We start from the raw sequence: 22,317 nt of genomic DNA, 5'->3' as shown, positions 1-22,317 counted from the left end.
ACACTTAAATATGTTACAAAACAACTGCACCCTACCACCTAAGGAAACTCCCCAAAACTAATCACAATATAAATCAAATAGGTGACGTATTCCGTTTTTATTCGCAAATGGAACATATTTTACAATTTTGATTAAACGCGTGTAACAGACAGAGGCCCATCTGCATTTGGTGTGAGTGCTGGGTGCACACTCCAAACAGTGGCGGCGCTCTCACTTCCGTTTCACGGGAGCAGAAGTCAGCCCATTGGACTCTCCAGCTTACTAGATAATCAGAATAGTGTTCATTAAACACCAACCTAGAGGGTTTAGAAGACAAGATGGCGGTGTCGGGAGGTGTCAACCCCGCCATCCTAAATATGCCGAGCTATCCCGACCTACAGATGCTGCGATCACTCGCGAGGGATCAGTTGGTACATTTGCTTGAATCTGTAAGTGTTTTAGGAGATATTCATATTGCAACTTGATCCAGTATGTCAGATAATGCTGTCGAAGTACCGATAGTGTGACATGTTATGTTGTGATTATAAATTAACCAACTTACACAGGTACATAGGTTCCGCTTGCTGCGGATCCGTAGCCCTGCCACTCCCAGACTGTTTGTATGGGGGGGGGGGGGGGGATTGAACAGTCAGGGAGTGGCAGGGCTACGGATCTGCAGCAAAGGTTCCGCCACAGGCATTCGACTCAAATCAAGCAAACCGTCAATGATGCAACCAGTAAGAATTATCCTTACTGGGTGCATGGGCCAGGGCAGGGCCGAATCTATAATGACAATGTTATGTTTTAGGTCTCTGTGATGTTATCACAGTCCCCCACCTTTTGATGGACGGACTGTAGAGTGATTTACCATGCTCCATCATGTCACAGGGATCTCTCTCTCTCTCTCTCTCTCTCTCTCTCTCTCTCTCTCTCTCTCTCTCTCTCTCTCTCTCTCTCTCTCCTTCCCTCCCCCCCAATTCACCACATAAACATCGTTGAACATGTTATATTTCCATCGGATGGCAATCTCCACCCAAACAGTGCCCTGTATTCACAGTGTACATTGTACTGCAAAGAGGTATACAGGACCCTCATATAATTTGTCAAAGTGTGGAACAGAAAAAGAAAAAAATATGTTTGTCAACATCTGGGTGATACCTTTCATCACAGTCCCTCCACACACCGGTTTGGAAATGCCTGGGTCCCTATTGTTACGATGCACCTTATGGTTTGATAAGATGTTAATTTGATTTTCTGCACCAGCCCGTCCTCGAAACTCTATGGCTGGAAATGAACACCACATTTCATATGATACATGGCGTAAAAGTTTATTATCAGGCACAATTTAGACTTAGACCACGCATAGAACAGATTCCATACTTCTAAACAAGAAGAATCACAATGGCAATCGAGTGCAAGAAATGTATTTTCAAAGTGTATAAATTTGACACATCGCCACTGCATAATGACATAGCCGATAAGGTAACAAATCAAGCTCCACTTGCGTTGAAACAAGGATGCAACACTACGATGATCACATGACCATCACCTGACCATAATGTGCATACAATTCCTAATCCGATACTTCACACGTTAAAACAATAGACGTTTCCCAACTGGTGTGTGGAGGGACTGTGCTTTCATGATTGTAAAAGACTGGGTTTTTTTTAGTCTCTGAGATTCTTTGTGACGGTGATCTGTAGCAATAATGGTGGAAAAGTTAAGAGATGCATTGAATAGAAGGAAGAAGGAAGCTATGGGTATTCAGACATAATTGAAGCTTGTTTTATAATAATGTTTGAAAATGAAAATATATAACATTTACTTATCATAATAAATTGATATAGTGCTTGCTTTACCTGGAGGGTCTACGGCAGTCTGCATTAGGCACAGTGACAGTGTAAAAAAACTTTGAATTAAAAGATGAAATATGGTTGCAAATCTCTGATTTGTCAAAATGCCACCGCATTGAAAAAAGACCTTCAAGTGAAAGACAGCACCTCAGCAGTTTACTCTAATTCTCATACATTATTTAACAGTACAGTACGGTGGTTTATCAATGGCACAAAATATAGTTTTGAAAAAACCACGCACAATCCAGGTTCCGAATTATTGAGTTGAAAATGTTTTTGAAAAATGTGACATGAAGGTAACATGATTTTTATTGATATTGATTGACAGTTACCTGGTAAGAAAGATTTAGTGATTGACCCAGAACTGATGAGGCCTCTCGACAGGATTGCCGGAGCAATCTTACTTAAGGTAGCTGTTGGACCAAGATGTTGGTTCTTTTGTATTTCTTGACATACATGCTCTGTACATCTGCCTTACTAAGATGTCCATGATACCATGTGAGCTATTTGTTATGTCATCAACTTTGTGTAAGCCATCAAGAATTACAATAAACTTCTTTGGAATTTCATTGTAGATGCGTTTTCAAGAAAATCATCATCATTAACAGCAGAGAAAAAACACCAATATTAGTCATATAATATCTCAATCATTTGGTGTGCAGATAATAAATATATGCTCTAGGGATAGCATGATACAATCGCTACTGGAAGCATGATCTGTTTTATGATTAATGAGTTAAACCTTTGGAAAGATCCCAGGGTCTGGGAATGGCTATAAATAATGTATGTTAAGTAATCTTTAACATCGGGTAGAAGATGTTATAAACTAAGATAAAACCTACTCCTTCAGGAAATCCTAATCAAAAGAGTAGTATTTGAACAGATATACTGTAGTAGACCAGAAACTCTACAAAACAGTCTGCAGCAAACACAGTAAAGATGCCCTCAATGTCAAATAAATATAAGATCACCTTCAAGTTTACTCTTTCTCTCGGTACATTATTTTCTTTCCAGCAACACGGAGTAGATAGAATTTTTAAGCTAGAGCAAGGCAAACTTCAAGTCGGTGCCCAGCAGTAAGTAAATCTATCGCTCCTCTTTGCGTAATAATACATGTAGATCTTCTTTCCCAGTTCATCTCATCTTTGCTTACAGGATATGTGCTTCAGATAACTCAGGTTAACAATGTTGTGTACATACAGGGGTAGCTCTGGTAAGTTATCAGAAAGTCAGGCCTGAAACGGTTAAGGTAGTCCGTCCCTCAAAAATGAAAGAATTAAACTTTTGCTCCAACTTTCCTCAGGCAAACTTTCAACCACTCTCTTTTGAAAATCAAGAATAAAAATCGGGTGGTCACCGTGCAAATTTTGGTGCAAAAGAAACAAATTATCCAATATTTACTGATATTTGAAATTCGGAGTGACCGCCATCCCTGTGTTATCTCTATAGGTAAATAAAATTCCCGATTCACAAAACTAAGCCAGTGAAAACTTTATTTACTCCATAAGCTTCAAAATAAACCCCACACAAGTGGTAGGCCAAAGTGATATTATAAAAGTTTGAGAGTCCGAATATCTGTTCCCTGGGCTCATTCTACCTTAAGCATTATATTTGGTGTATTTTGACTCTTTATTTATAGCAATAAAACTCTGTTCGATCTCAATCATGTTGTGAAATTACTTTCCCTTATAAATGTACCATGGGAAAAGGGAAATGGTGGATTGTCTATATATCCAACAGTCAATCAATTTTCCAGTGTAGAAAAGTAATTTGTCAGAAACACTTGTACAAGTAACTACATCATTGTAGACATCACTGAATAAATAGATACAGGATCAGATGCTTATGGTGACCGTATGTTTATTTCAACAGGAGGATATATTTAGTGCGTCCTCGGATGACCACAATGAAGTTCATAGCAGGTAATGTGATGAATTAATTTAATTATTTGTGTTTGTCAGTCACTTGTTTACCAGGCAGTAAGAGAACATTTCATGTTTCAGTTCAGTCTTCTAACAGACAACTTGAATTGGGGATATCATTTCAAATCAAACATACAACATCAAGTGAAAGGCTATGTGATTACATTTCAAAAAAAACTGTAGAGGGCGCTGTTTTTAATGATGTTGTTTGAGTTAAGGATGAAATTTAAACGACAGGACTTGATGGCATCTTGGCCATTGCAGTGAACAATTGAGTGTCAATTTCTCAAAGGTCAAGGTGAAGTGATTAGGTACTTTTAGTTTCTAGTCAGAATTTTTTTTAAGAGATTGATTTATAGTTTGTTACCAGTAGTTGAAATTTCTTTTGTAACTCTGCCTGCTGACATACATGTAGTCAGCAATTCTAAGTCTAGGTGATACAAGTGCTGGTAATTGAGTATGTGTTCCACATGAGGTGTGTGGGGAGATGTTATGGCCAGTAACCAAGCACTGTGTAGTAAATAGAAAAACATACGTTCTAACAAAATGTAAAAGGCGAAATAATGCCAACAGCAATTCTGAAATAGCCTCTTATTCTTTTATTGGTTAATTTGCCATGGCTATTATTTCATATTGATGGTATTCTGCTATATTTATTTCAGATCATGTCAATTTCGACAAACAAGAATCAAGAGCCAGAAAATATAAAATAATTTTTGTACCAAGAAAGGTAATTTTTTATTCACTAAAACATTAAAGCTTTTCACATCAAGAGCATTTTGTTTTGTCTGTATTGAAAAACTTGAAAGATTTGCATCATGCAGTATTGCTTGATACTTTCAAAGATTCAGTTTTGAGAATTTTGATCCTGACATCCTCTATAGATCATGTTTTTCATCATTGAATAAGGATGCAAAGTCAAGGTTATACATATAGAAATGTGACTCAATAAGTGGAAAAGAGATAGCCTATTGAGATGTCCAGGTAAAAATTAAAACTTTCTCTCTGATTTCTGTTTCAGTTACATGTTTGTGAAATGATTTTAGAAAAGGAAGGTGTTTATGGTGGTAAGTCAATTTCCTTGATGAGTGTGGTAAGTTCTTTTAAGCCCAAATATCTCTGTTGAGCAAGAGCATTTCCAAGTCAAAGGTGTAAACTTTATGTCAATTTTATGACAGTGAAATCTGGTATTCGCTGTACCTCTACATCACAAACATCTTTTTGATTCAACTAAAGGTGCAGTCCTCTCTAGACTCCATTGCTTGAGGGCGCTCTCTACACTCCCCCTCCAGTGACGGATCTTTCAGTCGAAGTCCTCTCAGGAGAATGACAATTCTGCATGAGTATTTTCACTCAAAAGTATCATTTTCTTGTCTGAAAATGGACAATTTGTAAGACATCTCTACTTTTCCTATGCGTTAGATAACTTAGGTCAAAATAGTTTTCATTGTACACTATAGTGTGTTTTGCTTTTGATCTGTAGACGTCACCTTAGAAGAGTTTCACTTAGATCTCATTCCATTGGATGTAGATATCCTGTCCCTGGAATTACCAGGATTTTTCCCAGCCTATTTCATGGTAGGTTTCAACCTTGCTCATCATTTTTAAACCTTTCACCCCTGTTTCCACGTACTTAGGTCCAATTATATCATGATATGCTTTACAGCAATGTGTAGCCAGGGATGGTCAGGGTGGAATACATTTCATTCCACCAAAAGAAATTAAAAAATCACTCAATCTCAACGTTGGTTCTTTAGGTAAAGGTTTGTGTCATTTTGCATCTAATAAATACGAACAACTACTACAATTGTAGATCATAAAACCAAGATGTTGATAATTCACGATATGCCTAGCTAGATATCTGGTCACTGATGTGTAAATTTTAGATCCTTTTCAACCTTTTTGAGCGGGAGTGAAGAATTCTGGGCTCAACGCATATTTTAAGGCCCATGTTTGGAATATGCCCATGTTTGGATTGACTGGAATATTTCCCAGCGCAGAGTGGATTTACTCACCAAAAAAGCCTCAAATTTTTTGCAAATCTTTTGACCATCTGGAGAGATTTTGAAAAAGGAATGGTATGGTATTGATGATATATGGTTGTCAAAAAGATGTCACCACAATAAGTGCTTCCAACCAAATTTACACAAGTCCAGACAGTTTCTTTGAATCTCAAATATCTTGTCAAGTCTGAGAACTTGAGTTTTATGGCTGTTAACTTTCATTGTAAACTGTACAATTGTGTTTGTGACCTGTTTTGTAGGATGGGGACCTAACATGGGTTCACACTGTAGCCAAATCTTTAGTCAACCTTCAGAATCTGTTCGGGGCGATACCCAACATCTACGGACAGGGACGCTGTGCCAAGGTAAGTTGTGGTACCAGAAAGCGTTGATCACAATGGCTTTGACCATGCCTATCCTTTGGGATACACTGGCAGCTAGGGTTGGGGATTGAAGGGGGTTACAATGTATACCCCAGGCAGGGGTACGGCTAAATGGGTAACAAAATGCCTGGTCATACAACGAGATTGGAAGTAATTTAGCGGTTCATTTCACTGAGAATGCAGCTCCTGTAAATACATGTACCAGAAAACAGATGATCGCCTTGCCTAATATTGAAAGTTAGACAATAGACAGTAAAGGGGGTTCCCCCTCTACTGTCTATGATTAGACCCTAGTGTTTGTCTGTTTCCCCAAGAGTCTTTTGTTGGAATTTGATTTGACGGTACTGCAAGAAGCATATGCATACACTCACAACTGAACGGATATGGGTTGCACATTTGTGTTGTTTGTACAAATGGCACATAATGTCCATATTTTGGTGCATCAAGGATACGGCATTAGATGTGCTCTGTGACATTTATGACACAATACCATACACTGATCAGTTGATAAAAGCTCATGAGATTATTTATGTATCACTGTTACGATATTTCAACTATATTAGATTTAGGTGATTGCCGACTGTCAGCTGCTTGCCATGTAATTCATTGTTCTCACAAGCTAATTCAACTTGCCCTTTGTCATTGTTATACACATGTAGGGAGTTTGAGAGCTGATAAACCCAGTGTAATAGATTCATTGTTGGAGGATGGAGAGTGTGATTATACAACAGTGGCACTTTACTCATAGTAGTGGGTACCTGTAAATGTGCATTTGTCTGTTGGAGGAGGGATTGAATAAAAAAACTATAAGGATCACCAATCCACATTCAATTCCTATACTCCCCAACCTTTACAAAACAATGAAGGGAAAATTTGAATTCTATTTGTTGCTTTGTGTTGTGTGCTGTCTTATTTTATTATTTATGAATTAAAAATGAAAGAAAAACTATCTTAATAGATGTCTGTATTTATATATGTTGTTTTTCTTTCGTGTCACCAGATGGTAGAGGAATTAATGAAAACACTACAGGAACAGCAAGGAGGTACCAAATCCACAGTAAAGAGTGAAATAGGAAATTTAATTCTGCTGGACAGAGATGTGGATTATGTCACAACACTGTGTTCACCTGTCACGTATGAAGGACTTTTAGATGAAATATTTGGCATCAGGAGTGGTAAGTGAAAACAGTTTTACTCCAAAACAGTGATGAATGCCTCATACTTTATCAGTCATTATTGTTTGACTAGAACAAAAAAATTTCACCATTTTTGCCATTTTTTGAACTGCCAGACTTCATTGACCGGGAGATACTTATGTAAAGTTTCAGTCCATAGAAGATTGTGCAAAATCTAGTTCTATTCCACTTCTAGATGTGAAAACCAATGTATATCAATGGGTTAAAGTGAACTCAACTCTTTTACAATGTGTTATAGTTACCCTGTCGTTGGCTTTTCCGGCTCATCATTCACAGTTATTCACAACTTGGTAGAATGTCAATACTTTGAAAGTCGACCACAGTACACACAATGTTTTGATATGCATTTCTGAGAAACATTGCTAATCTTTTTGAATCTTTTTTTTTTTCTGATTTTCAATTTTCCTTGAAGGTTTCTGTGAATTTGACAAGGAGGTAACTGGAAGTGACAAACCGACACGACTTTTATTGAATTATGAAGATAAAGTGAGTACTTCGTAATCTGTTAGGATTTTATACAGACTTTTCTCGAAGGGTTGTAATCAGTTACAGTTTATGAACAGACTTTATGGCAAAGGTTATAATCTGTGACAGATTTTAAACTGACTTTGTGGCTTAGGTTATTTGACTGTTTGAATTTTGGTTTTGTTCGGTTAATATCTGTTTAATATCTGCTTATACTGAAATAGACTCGCTGCCTAGAAAATCCTATGGACATGCATGTATGTAACTCTCTTTAAAAATCTAACAGTGTGTATACTAGGCATGTCATGTGGAGTAATTGGTAAACTATTAATGGTTGATCAAATTATTTGAAGGAGCTCTCAGAAAATTCAAGTCAGTATGATATGTGTGAACCTTTATTGTATTACTGATGATCTGATGATGGTGTGTGTTTGTCAAATGTAAAGTTTGAAATTTTTCTAAAGCCAGGATATTAGTAGTTGATTCCAAACAATCGTGTCGTAGTAGAGGTAGGAGATGCTGTAAGCACAGAGCTTGCAGTAAGGATTAACCCCAGGGGAAGACATTTATAGAGTTACAGTGTGTGCCTACTCCGCTTGATCACAGTTGTACCCACTTTTCATTCTCTTTCAGATATATGAAGAAATTAGAAACAGACATTTTTCACATGTGTTCTCGTACCTGAGTTCCAAAGCCAGAGAACTGCAAGCAGGTTATGATGTAAGTATTATGCATGTATTAATCTGTATCAGATCACAGGGCTTGTTGCTCGTCACATTGCGACTCTGTTTTCCATACCAGGAAACACTCGATGACCATGTGACCAATGACATCCAGTTTGTTGTTTTGTGTAAAGCATAGTCAGATAGGAAAGTTATCATTAACTCAATGTAAATATATCAATGGGAGTCACACTTTAGCATCAAGAATGGAATACCAATCTTAGATACTCAATGGCATCTCCTTCCATGACCATCACCAAAGAAACTCTGCACTACTTCACAGTTTTGGCAAAACTATGAGCTCCGTGTTTCATTTACCCTCCTCAATGCCTGCTTTTGAATTCCAACTTTAGTTGAAATGTGTGTCAACTTTTGCATTGAACAACTTTTTTTTTGCTGTTTCTTGATTTTCAGAAACGACACAACTTAGATTCAGTTGGTGCTATGAAGAGCTTTGTTGCCAATGACTTGAAAGGCCTGAAGCAGCAACACAAGTCACTGACCATCCGTGAGTACCATGGCAATTGTTATTTCACAGTGTGTAGGGTCTTGATGTGTAGCATAGTGTTTATACAGTATGTCACCCAGCTGTCTATTTCAGTTGAGTGGTGTTTATATAAATTCAAATATTACATATTTCCAAGTGAGTTCCAAGGACCGATGGTCATGTCAACCGTTCTCCTCCAACCTGTTCACCCCTAATTCCCTGTAAACAGGTCCACACTGATCATTGTTAACCAATTGGTTAGAGCCAAACCATTATGGTGAAAAGATTAAGCTTGTGGTTTTAACCAAATATTTCCTTTCATTCCCTACCGGTAATTCTTTCCATTGCCATGTATGGTGTCACAACAACAACTTAAATGATGACAGCGTTGAATGGTAAAGCTGTGAATCTGATCTTGATGTGCTTAGTTTTTCCAGCAAGGATGTCTGCACAAGACAGACAGGAATAGCAACCAAAGATAATATGTATACTTCACCATGTTGAATACTCAGAAGTCAATTTGACGCTAGGTTTTTTCTGTGATACAACCAATTACTAGTCTGAAGAATCAACAATGGTACAGAGTTCTCAGAAGTGATTATAAGTGCTTTGACCAGTTTCTGCTGGTTTTTTTTCTAGACATCGGTGCCAGTGAGACAATCATGAAGAAAAAGATCGCCATGGATTTTGAAAAACAGATGAAGACTGAACATAGTACGTGATAGTTACTGAACCATACTTTCCACAAAGTAGCATTTCTGTCTCTCTTACTGCAGAAAATCAACTTTCTATTTCAAAAACAGCACCTTTTTTTTACCAGTGGTGACACTGATCTCTCGAGGCAGACAGATGGTAGCTTATATTTAAGTAGTTCCCAGTAATACCCTCAAAGAATTCATTGTCGAATTCTGCTGAACAAGATTATTTTATGTAAGTCACGGTAGTGTGAGATGCCTTTGAATTGGTCTGTCCCAAACATTTCCCACAAATTCACAAGACTGAAAGATGTCACAAACAAAATGCATAAAATTATACCCATCATCATTATCAAAACAAATGTAGACAGTGCTAGGATATGTATAACTTCAGCTTTGAATAATGGAGGTGACAAATACAATCACTTCAAGACTTGAACAATCTCAAGTCTTGAACAATCTCAAGTCTTGTTTTCCGGTCCACAAACAAAACACTGTCTGCATACATGCACTGTAGTTGTACCCAGACTACATGATTGGTCATGTGTAATTGTCTCATAATTTACCGTTCTTTCTTGAATGATGGCGAGACACAGACTGATAAAATAAGTTGTCTTCTCCATTTACTGCCTGTAACAAACCTGAAATTGCAATCAGCGCTATTGTGGCAGTATGATAATGTTTGTAAATACCATATATTCCCATTCCTATCTGCTTTATTTATTTATTTATTTATTTATTTATTTATTTATTTATTTATTTATTTATTCATTTGAATTATGACTTTCAAACCATGGCTATTTGCGGAAGGCTGTTAGTTCAATTTGTAGTCAAGATTGCTGGAATTGAAGGTACTTCTGTTTGCATATATCAGTGCCAAAATGATACATATCATTTGACAATAGAATGAGAAATAACAACAGGGAGGTCCATTACCATAGCATTTGTTATTATTATTACAGGATTTTTTTTATTATCAATGGGAGACTTAAATATATGTGGGACAATGGCAGTGCAGTTTGTTAAGCTTTGCAGTGAACGTCTGCTTGTTTGAAATTCATTCAAAGCAAATGAAAACATGTTTCAATATTTGTATTCTTTATTCAGATTTATTGGAGGGAGTGGATCTTAAAGACAGTTACAATTACATTGAGGAACTCATCTGTCGACAGGTGAGTGAAGCACACTACAGGAGATATGATATTTGTATTTCAGTGTTCAAGATTACATCATAATGAAAATATCCATTGCAAGTTATTTATTAGTCACTGTGTAAATATATGCAAGAATTTCTGATGCACTATCATTGCATGGTTGTAGCACAATGAATGAATTGAGTCAGGCTGAGTTTCAAACATCTCACGTATCATGATTCTCTAATCTCGGCATTGACTGGTTGAACTTTCTAGCATTGTTTTTCTGTCCATCACATCACTGACTGATCTTGGTGATCTCTGTATCATTAATTCTCTTGTCTTGTCATTGTATACTGACACACTAAAGTGAAATCTCTTTCATCAGTCTCAACTGCATCTTAAGGGAATCAATCCTGTAAGTCTGCTCTATATAATAATCAGATCTTGATTTTCACTTTATAACTCTGGTAATGGGATACACACAGACAGTCATTGATACACTGACAGACAGACAGACAGACAGACAGACAGACATGAAGACAGATAATATAAGCAGGCAGTGATAGACCTCGTGATTTTTCATACATTTATTCATTGAAGTACTGAAAATTATAAAGTCAATGAGGGGCATATTGAAACAGCCACAGTCCCCTGATCAAGGGAGGAACTGTGCAACAATATACCATCCCCATACACTAATGCAGGCAAACTTATGACTAACACATGTAAACTTATGCACACTGACATTTGTAGAACGACCAAGCCATATATGTGCACTGACATTGTCTTACTTTTAAAATTAAAAGTGCACCCAGGACAAAACCCCTTTACAAACATGATTACATACTTTATCAAAAGGGTGGGTGAGGGGTGAGGGTGTTGAAGAGGGTCGGAACATATTCATATTGAACTGCATGCAACACTGTATTGTCTCCAAACAGACATGTACACTCAACTCACACACACTGCATATAAAAACTCCCTTTCTCTACAATAAACGTCCATTGAACCCTCCTGCATACATAGAAAGTTACACTTTAAGACTTCTGTCACACTTAAAGGACTGGCAACTGTATATTTTTGATGATTTTTTTCCACTGATTTTGTTTATGTCACCAACAGTTTTCTTGTCTAACTCCCCGATAACAGTGAAAAAAATCATAAAAGTTACAGTTTCTGTCCGTTTAAATCCATACAGAGACTTAACATGTGATTAATTCACCCACTATGCATGCTATAAAGGCTAATTTTGACTGGCTCTGGTTTTGCTGTGAAAAATAATGGATCGTTGGTGTTGTGTGTTGCGTTTGTCTGGGCTGATTATGGCTGCCTCTGGTTTTGCAGTGGAATATAATGGATTGTTGTGTTGTGTATCCTGTTTGTCTGCATGCATGGCTGTTTTGCTTGTCTTCTTATGTAATGTACTGTAAAACAGGTCTTTTTATTTAGCATCCTATTTTCGCTAATTTTAATAGCTCAGTGTATAAATTCGCTAATTTAAGATGCCGCTAATGTAAACTTTTCCCCATATTAACTATGGTCAAGATGTCCTTTCAGCTAAATTGAAACCTTCTGATTGCAATGAAAATCCAAAATTGCTAAAATAGCATGCAGCTAATTCAAAGTGTTTTACAGTAGTTCTGAGTAATGCAGTATTGCATAGCAACACTTGGCTTGATTGATGTGTACGAGCCATCTCCACTGGTCACAATAGGTTAACGTCATATCTAATTTTGTCTTCAAAACTTTGTTCCTCATCATATTATTCTATCGTCTCTTTTCTAACATTAAAACAAGCAAGGTTGTCTTTTCAAGTTCAATAACAGATAACAGATTTTATAGAGCTTGTGAAATGCTGCAAAGGGTTATATCATTCTTTTTCTGCTTGATGTAAAACAATATACAATGTTTGGAGATGACAGGGGTGTCACTTTCAATTTCATACACCAAAATTTGATTTCACTACCAGCAGTTCTCAGTTTGGAATCATATCACTATCAAGTGCCCTATGAAGCGCCCTCTCTAGGTTCATTTTTGATATGACAGTGGTCAATAATGAAGAGCATAATTTTTAAATTTCTCAAAAAAAATGTATAACTGAAAAGATGGTAATTTCCTGGCCAGTCGTTGGGAATTTCTTTTAAAGATTCCAGAAGGATGTTAATAGCTTGCGTGTATACAGAATTCTGATTTTCATGGTTTTCTTACAATTTCCAAAATGTCACACAATTATGTTCACTGTGTTCTTCTGCACTAACTCTGTACATCGTGTTTTCATGCCAAAAATTTGTCGTTTTTCCTAAACGGCCTTTATTTAACAAGACAGTCTTCAAGTACCAAATTTTCATCACTGATAATGTTGCTGGTGAGATGAAATGGAAATTAAAATTGGAATGCGAGATGATATATCAATGATATTATGTAATCATACACTGTGTGTGGAATGGTGTCAAAATTACCGCCACTCAATGTAATAGGGTCCTAATTTTGCAGTATTTGTATTAGCAAGAATGTTTTGTAGTGTGTCATTGAAATTAAATTTCTGATTCTTCCGTCTTTGTTACTGAGCCGATGGTGGTTATGTATTCCCCAGCTTTGAATTTTAATCCTATTGAGAACCATTACAACTACTCTGTTGGCATGCATACCCGAAATAGATCTCAGTAATTTGAGATGCAAATCAAAAACGCCTGGTAATGATTTCCGGCATCTATTGTGTGCTTCTTCTAAGGATGAACTGAAAAGTCATTTTTTATTTTTTCATCGTGACTTTATTTCATCATGTCAAAAAGCAACTCTGAAACAGAAATTAAAGACGATTACATTACAAAATCATTGAAATTGTTCTTTCTCAAATGAAGTTCCTGGCAACTCTGCTTGACTGGCAGTTCTGCATAATTTGCTATCATACAACTCTGTACTGCAGCATCTGACCAGTGAAATGGCAAATCAGCTGTTAAAGGCTCATAAAAATGTGCATGTTGCAAAGACTTTGACCCTCTAATTCTTTATCTTCTCAAGAGCGCTCATCGTGACTTCAGGTTTATTTCTAAATATAGCCGCACGTGCACGACATCGGACACTACCACTTGAAATTCGAAAAATTGTTATTGTTGCATGCATGGCTGTTGTTGCAGCTTGTAGTCTGAGCCATAAATTTGTGTGACTTTTAGTATCCATCCTGACACTAGCAGGTTTTATTTTCATCGTTTCTGCTGAAAATGTGCACAACAATTTTTTTTTGCATATTAATCATAGAAAAATGATGTCATTTGTGCTATTGTGACCCTCAGTGTAATTTTTGTCGTCAGTAGTATTTAGAACAGCATAAATTGCAATGCAGTTTAATGTGTCTACTTTAGGCTCATAAGCACAGTAGCCTAGGAAGGGGGTGGGGAGTAGTTGTCAAATGTTGTGAAATGATCAGAGGTCCATGTCAGATTTACCATTACAACCCCAACCAGCCACTTTAAAAACACTGAGTCCAATTTTACTGATGAAAACAATCTGGTTTTCTTAGGGGATCTTTTTCACATTTAAGGTAGAATGTGCCTTGGGCACAGGTATTTGGACTCTCAAACTTTTACAATATTTTTCTGGCCAACTGCTTGTGGGGACTTATTTTGAAGCTTTTAGAGTAAATAGTTTTCACTGGCTTAGTTTTTTGGAAATCAGAAATTTTGTTTTTCTCTCATAGGGATAACACAGGGATGGCTGGTATTTTGAATTGTATCTAAATTGAATTTTTGTAGCCATTGTAAATATTGGGTAATTTGTTTCTCTTGTAGGAAAATTCACTTGATGACCCCTGATTTTTATTCTTGATTTTGAAATCGAGAATGGTTGAGTTTGATCAAACTTTTAAGTCTTTCATTTTTGAGGCGCAGATAACCTTAATAAAAAGTAGACCCGCAATACTATGTTCATTTGTAAAAAGTACTAATTGTTGGCCAAGTATTCTTCAATATCTTCCCGCCCTCAGTGTTGCAACCTAATCCTGACATGGACCCCTTAGGTAACCCTTTGAGTGCTGCGATTTTTCCCCAAAAAATTTTAATCTGACATTTTATCAATTTTTAAGAATTTGTTTTTGATTATTGTTGACCTAACGGACAGCACTTCCCATAGGCCACAGTTTTTGATGAAATTTTTTGGAAAATCTTTAAAAATATTTGCACCCGAAAAAATTGTTTGGGTGGTATCTTATAAAGGTGACAAATACTGACTTGGCACTCAAAGGGTTAACAATGTTTGATGACTGCTCCATACTGAGTCTTCTCTTCCCAGTGCCTCACATTGTACCTCCAGAGCTAAGACAAGTCTGTTTTTTTGTGTCAACAGTACCTGATCAACATACCTCTGAAGCTGCTGTGCTTGCTTTCTCTAACACAAAGTGGTAAGTTGTCAATTCTCAGAATGCCTTAACCAAATAGCATGATCATTTGATCAGATTCCTACAAATCACTAGAACTCAATGAACTGTTGCACAGTCTTTAACTAATCTGTGTGACAGTCTCACAAATCCTCATCTTCGCTTGCCAAGGTCTCGTAGAGAGACAGCTTGATGCTCCTGAAAATCAGAGTGGGAGATTGTAGTCAAACTAACAACATGTGTGAGCAGACAATGACAAGACCCAAATCAACCAATCAGCATGACTGTTGCATGACATTGCAACAAGCCGTGGTGACTATTTCAACTTATTTTTGAAACACTTTTTGATTAACTGATAATTTTTAAGCAATTTTCTGGTGTTCAAATGAAAACTTAGTGTTTCATAAATTTTCCTCGCATCAGGATCAGAACCTGTGTAATATTGATATGTAACTAACGTCCAACTATCTGTAACATGTAAACTCTACATGTGCTGTGTGATGTGTCACCAGGTCTGCCACCAAAGGACTACAAATTCTTTAAGACCATGTTCCTTCAAAGCCATGGCTACGAACACATGCTCAACTTCTTCAAGTTGAAGAAACTTGGCCTGTACGTGGAACAGCAGGCAATCAGCGAGTCTAACATCATTGTCGACAAGATGGCATCACTGCAGAAGAAGAGTGCATTCAAAGTTGTCAGCAAGAAACTCGCGCTGGTGAGTTGTGATGCCAAGCAGAGATCCATTCTATATCAATAGCAGTGTGTCCCTTTGTGCAAAGGTAACAATAGTGGACCCGGTTAGGACAATTGTCAAATGTCAGTAACTTAGGGTGTCTGCTTCTGAAGTACCATTACAATCCTAACTTTATTCCAAAATGGATACTCTGAGTTGAGGTTTAATATGCAGTGTTTTGGAAGCTTTCAGCTGATTGGTTAGCTGAGACTAATTTCATTGAATTATTTCCAAACAGCCAATTAGGTAGAGCATTGCCTAGGCTAGTTTCAGATTCATTAAGTTGCAGTAAATAATGACAACATACCAATCAGATATAACCTCCCGAGCAGCTGCACATTGTGAATGAGTTGATGACATTGGATGATCACGTCCTAATTAGTCCACCATTCGCTATGCTTGCTGTGTCTGCGTACAGGCGGTATATCTGAACTCTGTGAATCAATATAAGCATTTCTAATAATTCCCTTGTATAAGCTTTATCCCAATACATTTGATGTGCAAAACATTTCTGTGCAATGAGGAGAACTTTTGTACATCAGAGATACAGTAAAACCTGTCTAAACTGAACCGTTCAGGGACTGAGTTAATTGTTTTGTTTGGAGAGGTGTTTGGTTTATAGAGGTCCCTTTAACATAGAGTTCTAATGGGACAAGGAAAAGGGTTCAGTTTAGACAGGTTTCACTGTACAGGTTATCATATTGTCTCAGCATTTATAGTGGTCAGTACTGTAGGATTCGTTTTGCTTTTGAGTTTTTGGCTGATCAAGGATTTCTTGTCAATAATTTTTTTCTGTATTCAGAGTGAAATTTTGTCTTATTCTGTTGTATTGTCAGTGGTTCACCCTTTCATTATGTGAGCCGAGCCATTTGCCAACAATATATCATGATTTTATGAGTTTACAGTCAGCTAAGGCCTCCTGGCCAGGTTTGTCACCAAATGTGGATTCATCCGCTTTTGTTTCCAGTCTGCTCACGATTCATTTTGTGTTTTGAGTGTCATGTCAGCCGTGCATTGCACAATGCCATCATTAAAGAGTTTCTGGCTAAATGATACACGGTACATTTGAGACTTTTTCAAAAGCGGGAATTGTCAATTTTGCATGAAGTCGCAGAGTCTTTTCAGCGTGTGTTTTGAGTTTGCTGACGGCGTAGAGAGAAAATGATTAGTTTATATGTAGGTGTATCCTCCTAGCTGGCATTACATAAAAATCTTAGACAGAAATTTTTTTCTGATGCCAGAAAGCATAATCAGATTAAATGCAATAGATCTGCACTGATTCAAAGAATTTTCAAAGACTTTAAATTGACTCAAAGGGTTCAGAAATCTTGTGTATTTGTAAAGATACCCTGGTGTGGATTTTGCCAGTAGCTCAGTGTTCATACTGTACTGGTTTCCATGGATAAAACATGTTTGAGGAAGTTTGCCTGCAGCAAGCAGTGATTCAGCTTGTACCAGCAAGTTTTGCTTTTCACAAAACGTCATGGCTTGTTTGTGTAAGCTACAGATATTATTTTCTGTTGCAGTTGGATGATTGTTAGAGTGTACACACAGTATAGCACTCTAAAGTGTTTTATTGTACTTAACAAGGTATATTCATTGCGTGCAGTGCTTTGAATTCAATGCTTCTGACTTACCGTGGTTTGTGTTGACCAGTTGGCATAGGACGAACTAGACATGTTGTCGAAATCGAGGTGTTGTCAACACTGTCTGGCGTAACTATCAGCTAGATGGTATTATCAGTCAATTCAAGAAATCAACTCTGCATAAGTTGAAACATTGTCTAGCAATTGGTCAGACATAGTCTCAGATCTGTACCCTGACCACAGTGTACTTGACCAAACTGGTGATGTTGTTAGGCAAATAATTAGATAATTCTGGCTGGACCTACACATTCCTTGACCTTATGACCGCTTGATCTCTCTGCAGATTCCCAGAATAGAGGAATACGACCTGAAGGTTCCCAGGGACATGGGTTATGTGTTCAGTGGTGCCTACATACCGCTGTCATGCAGACTTGTGGAAGAGGTACGTGTAATGTAAAACTATCAATGAAATGAAATGAGGAGAACAAAGTTTTTATGAGATGGTGGAATGCTGTCAGTATATTGAAGTTATCAACTGTAATGGGATTTGCGAATAGTTTTGCAATGTAGGTGATGATAAGCAGTTGCCATGGTTACTGCTTGATAATCTCTTCAGTGGCTGACTGTCAACACTTTTACAGGTATTATTGAACAAAAAGGCATAAGAAGAAAGTTCTTCATTCGACGTGACAACTCCAGTAGTTGCACTGCTCCAACAAGGAACTGCACTTTCATCAAATTTCAGTGTCCTGTCCCCTCCCCCCACTCTTGTAATTATGGTGGTGTTGCACATAACACGGCATATTTTGCTCAAAATCACTTTTTTCTGCAAAGATTCATTCAGTTTTCATTAATTTTTAATCCAAGATTAAAATATTATTTGGATTCACCTTTTAGAATGACAAGCTTCGAAAAAATGTGTGGTGGTTCTAAGTGCAATGCCGCCTTAAGGCAATACATGCCTCAAAATTGAAAGACTTAAAATGATACTTTAAACCACTCCCCTTTTGAAATTGAGGGTTTAAAAAATCAGAGGTCACCGTGCAAAATTTGGTACCAGAGAAACAAATCGCTCAATTTTACCAACATTTGAAATGCAAAATGGCTGCCATCCCTGTGTTAACTCTATGGGGAAAAATTAAATTTTTGATTTTGACAAAAATAAGTAAACACTTCATTTATAATATGAGTTTCAAAGTAAGTTCTTGTAAGTGGTAAACCAAGAAAGTATTGTAAAAGTTTGAGTGTCCAAATATCTGTCCCCGAGGCACATACTACCTTAAGAAGTTTAATTTAAAACATCGCATTTACAGTTGTAGAATTCTTTCCACTTTGCAGATGACCTTTGACTGTCCCAGCACAGTATAATTGATTTATTAATCCCTGTTAACACGCCCCTCTGCAATTTATCTGAGACAGCTATGTTGCACGTGTTATGTGACTGGTAACCGTGGCAACCAATGGATATTGCAGTCAGCAGGAACACTCCCCTGATGCATAAACTTTGACAACATGGAGATGAAAAAATTTAATCCAAATGTGGCTCTCAGCCATTTTGCTCACCTTCCATTTTCTCAATTGCATCTGCTAACAGTATTCAGACTACCTTTTAGTGGAATGTCTCTGTGTGTCTCGGCTTTTACTTCCAAAGAGAGAAATACCCCCTCAAGAAAGAGGTCAGACCGTGCTCTAACATTTCGCTGTGCATTCACATGTCAACAGGTCTTGTCTCGAGGAGGCTGGCAAGGGTTAGAAGACATCACCAAAGTGTTACCGGGGTCAAATTTTGTCAGCTTGAAAGCAAAATCTGCAAAAGGTGAGATAGTGTCGAGTGTGAAAAGAATTCAAGAAAGGGTCAAGGGTCATGAGAGCTATTAAGTTGTCAGGAAAGTGATCCTTACAAAGAAGATGAATCACTGTTTTTCTGCAAACTATTCTCAAAGAACACACTCTCTTTCTTGTGAAATATTTCTGATACGTTATACAGTCTTTTAAGGTGACAATGTCTACAGCGACTGTGTGGTAATCTGTTTTTTAGGATGAGACAAATCTTGTCACAAAATGTTAACTTTTCTTTTTGAAGATTTAGAATGTCATCCAAATGGAAAAGAAGCCTTCTTTACAACCTCTAGAAAACATTAATTTTTTTGTCACATCATTGTTGGGTTGCTGTAACTACTTGGGACTTGTTGTTTTGAGCTACTACAAAAAGATTGAAAAATTCTTTTTAGCCGTTCAAAGTAGGCGCACAGTTACTAATACATAGCAGTTTGATTTGTGAGTGGATGTGTTAGTTTTTGAAACACCAGCTGTCTGGAAACAAGATTAGTCAAATGACAAAAACAAATGATCTGTTTTTCTATAAAATTTGATTGGGCAAAATTACAGTCAATATTGGTATTGCAGGTCATCTCAACCAATCAGATCTGTTTCACACATGTCAACCAATCATGAGAGATGTTTCACACATATCTCAACCAATCATGAGAGATGTTTCACAATTGAGAGAGAATGACAAAAAATGACAAATTTCCATTAAGTGGTGCAGTACACTGGTTAAAGTTTAACAAATTGCATAAATGCTATCTGACACACAGAAACATAGGTAACCCTTTGAGTGCCAAAGTCAATTGTTGTTGCCTTTATAAAATATACCCCAGTCAATGTTTTTCAGATATTATCGAAATTTTGATAAAAAACTTTAGCGAATGAAATACGATGTCCATTTTGTCCAAAATTCTTAAAAGACACAGAAAAATTCATAAAAATTGGTAAAATATTGCAGTAAATTTTGGTGGGAAAAATTACAGCACTCAAAGGGTTAATTACAGTTCATTACAATCAATAAAAGGCAAGGTGAATAGTCTCTTGGAACGCAAACTTCTGGGAAAGGATATTGTAATAGATTCAAAGATTGAAATGGGTTTCAAATCGGAGGTGGTCTTTAATGTATTGAAAGTGTCACCGACATCACAGTAATACTGACACATGTTTTTTTTAACTTTTCAGGCAAAGCGGGAAGTGGGAGCTCAGGTCAGGACTCATCTTCAGCCAAGGTTGTTCTGGTTTACTTCCTCGGTGGCTGTACATTCGCTGAGATTGCAGCCCTGAGGCTTCTGGGTCTTTTAAAAGGTGAGTTGCCATGGAAACCTGTCCATGTCATGGTGAGTTGAGAAGAATAGCGCGTGTATATCTGTAAATAGATTGATGCTTCTGGTTACATGAATGGTATGCTGCTATTTAAACCCAAGTGTTTACAGGACGTTCTGGGCACCTGGATGTTTTATGAAGTACCCTAGTGTACAATGCTGTGTTTTGAGTATGTGTGTCTTGTGCGTGTGTGTGTTTAGTGTTTATGTGTGGATGTAAAATTTTGTCACATTTGACTAGAAAAGTACTTATGTTTTTGCCACAAAATTTCATACACAGGCATTGGTCTATTATAGGTCTTCTTAAGTTATTTAATATGATCATTTGACAATTATGGAATTACGAACGATTTCATTTTTGCATAACATTCTGGGTTTTTCATGTCATTTTGACTGACAAGGTATGGATATTGGTGGAAAGTTTAGTGTTTTAACCATTTGGAAGAGTAAAATGCAAGGTCAAATACAAAAAAGTAAAAAATATACTAATAAGTAACTGAAGGTTTAGAGTGAGCAGTGCTGGTGACACAAGGAAAAACTGGAAAGATTTGTCAGTATAGTTTGTGGACATTACTGATGTGATGCACAGTTCTATAAGGCCTATTTTTCTTCCTGCTTCATTTGAATTATTTTCTGATGCTCCTCGATTCTCTATTTCCTTGCAGGCTACAGGTTTCTCATCGCCACCACTGCCATTATCAATGGAAATTCATTGATAGAATCAATCGTGTCAAACGTCGATAAATTCTGAAATTTTTGAAATCACCTGATATTTGCTGACAACTCAAGATTTGAGAGATATTCCACCCAGTGGATTATGTAAATCAAGAACCCACCAGTCATTTTTGATTGGCTCATTCAAATGCAACAGACCACTTTCAGCCAATCATTCATTGTTATTTTGTCCAATTGAATAGCATACACTGTGTATCGCTCTTGTCATTTCTCAGAAAAAGTCCAAACTGCTGCGCTTTATATGTGACTAATTCGTATTGTACAAAATGCAAAATATTTTATGCTTTATTTATGAACGACTTCATCCAGCTATTCAGTGATCCCACAAACGGAAATATGAATACCTAATTCTCTGGAATGCACAGACTTTCATCGTAGGAGCATTTACACACACTAAACAGACCGTAAATTACAACGAAGAAGTCAGTATATGTATACAATTTTGTAAATAACGATATTAATAAAAGTGTACATTTCACTCACTTACCAGTGTTTTGTGACAATCATAACTTTTCTGATTTTATTGAACAAAGTGAATGGGTTTTAAAAGTCTCTTTGACAACATAAAGGCCAAACACCAAATTTTGCATTTTGTATCATAGCTCTAACATGATAATATTGAATAGATGTGTTGTTGGAAATTTTCGTGTAAACCTTTCAAAAGTGTCATGATTTTCAAAGTATTTGGTGCTGACATGATGCATTGTACAATATCGCTTGGTGTTATTGTCCAATGAATTCTAGTCAATTCTGAATTCTAGCTTCTCTGTTACACTGGCTGAGATTAAGAGGTGCCAGATGAGCAGATATGTACAAGACAGACGATAGCCCTCCATTTGAATTTGTATCAAATTTTAGCATATCAAACATGACGCAGTGTGTTGCAACTTGTCCTTTT

At 37.0% G+C, this 22,317-nt stretch overlaps 1 protein-coding gene across 3 annotated transcripts; it reads left to right on the top strand.

Moving 5' to 3' along the window:
- The first annotated feature begins 277 nt into the window (after nt 1–277).
- LOC139121267 (vacuolar protein sorting-associated protein 33B-like) lies at nt 278–21,901 on the top strand. 3 transcript variants are annotated; one of them, XM_070686004.1, is made up of 21 exons: nt 278–428; nt 2,161–2,241; nt 2,847–2,908; nt 3,705–3,754; nt 4,417–4,484; nt 4,776–4,821; nt 5,238–5,332; nt 6,018–6,122; nt 7,141–7,315; nt 7,749–7,822; nt 8,435–8,521; nt 8,938–9,031; nt 9,650–9,724; nt 10,813–10,877; nt 11,227–11,256; nt 15,183–15,237; nt 15,726–15,931; nt 17,879–17,977; nt 19,258–19,351; nt 20,545–20,667; nt 21,350–21,901. In XM_070686004.1, exons 1-21 carry the CDS (start codon nt 318–320, stop codon nt 21,433–21,435), a joined length of 1,881 nt encoding a protein of 626 aa, XP_070542105.1. In that variant the 5' UTR covers nt 278–317; the 3' UTR covers nt 21,436–21,901. The 3 variants fall into 3 exon arrangements, with proteins under 3 accessions (XP_070542105.1, XP_070542107.1, XP_070542108.1); XM_070686006.1 differs by lacking the exon at nt 11,227–11,256 and having other exon boundaries at nt 279–428; XM_070686007.1 differs by lacking the exons at nt 278–428; nt 2,847–2,908.
- The last annotated feature ends 416 nt before the right edge of the window (nt 21,902–22,317 follow it).

Source organism: Ptychodera flava, chromosome 21 (genome assembly GCF_041260155.1).
Source record: "Ptychodera flava strain L36383 chromosome 21, AS_Pfla_20210202, whole genome shotgun sequence".
NCBI classification, from domain to species: domain Eukaryota; kingdom Metazoa; phylum Hemichordata; class Enteropneusta; family Ptychoderidae; genus Ptychodera; species Ptychodera flava.
Note: the sequence above shows the minus strand (reverse complement) of the source record. Positions and strands in the feature narration are given on the sequence as shown.

What these genes read in the sequence shown, in the direction of transcription:
- LOC139121267 (XM_070686004.1), top strand. Translation starts at nt 318, where the DNA reads ATGGCGGTGTCGGGAGGTGTCAACCCCGCCATCCTAAATATGCCGAGC. An exon ending in AAAGGAAGGTGTTTATGGTG is followed by an intron (nt 4,822 to 5,237) that starts GTAAGTCAATTT and finishes TTTGATCTGTAG; the next exon opens with ACGTCACCTTAGAAGAGTTT. An exon ending in AACTGCAAGCAGGTTATGAT is followed by an intron (nt 8,522 to 8,937) that starts GTAAGTATTATG and finishes CTTGATTTTCAG; the next exon opens with AAACGACACAACTTAGATTC.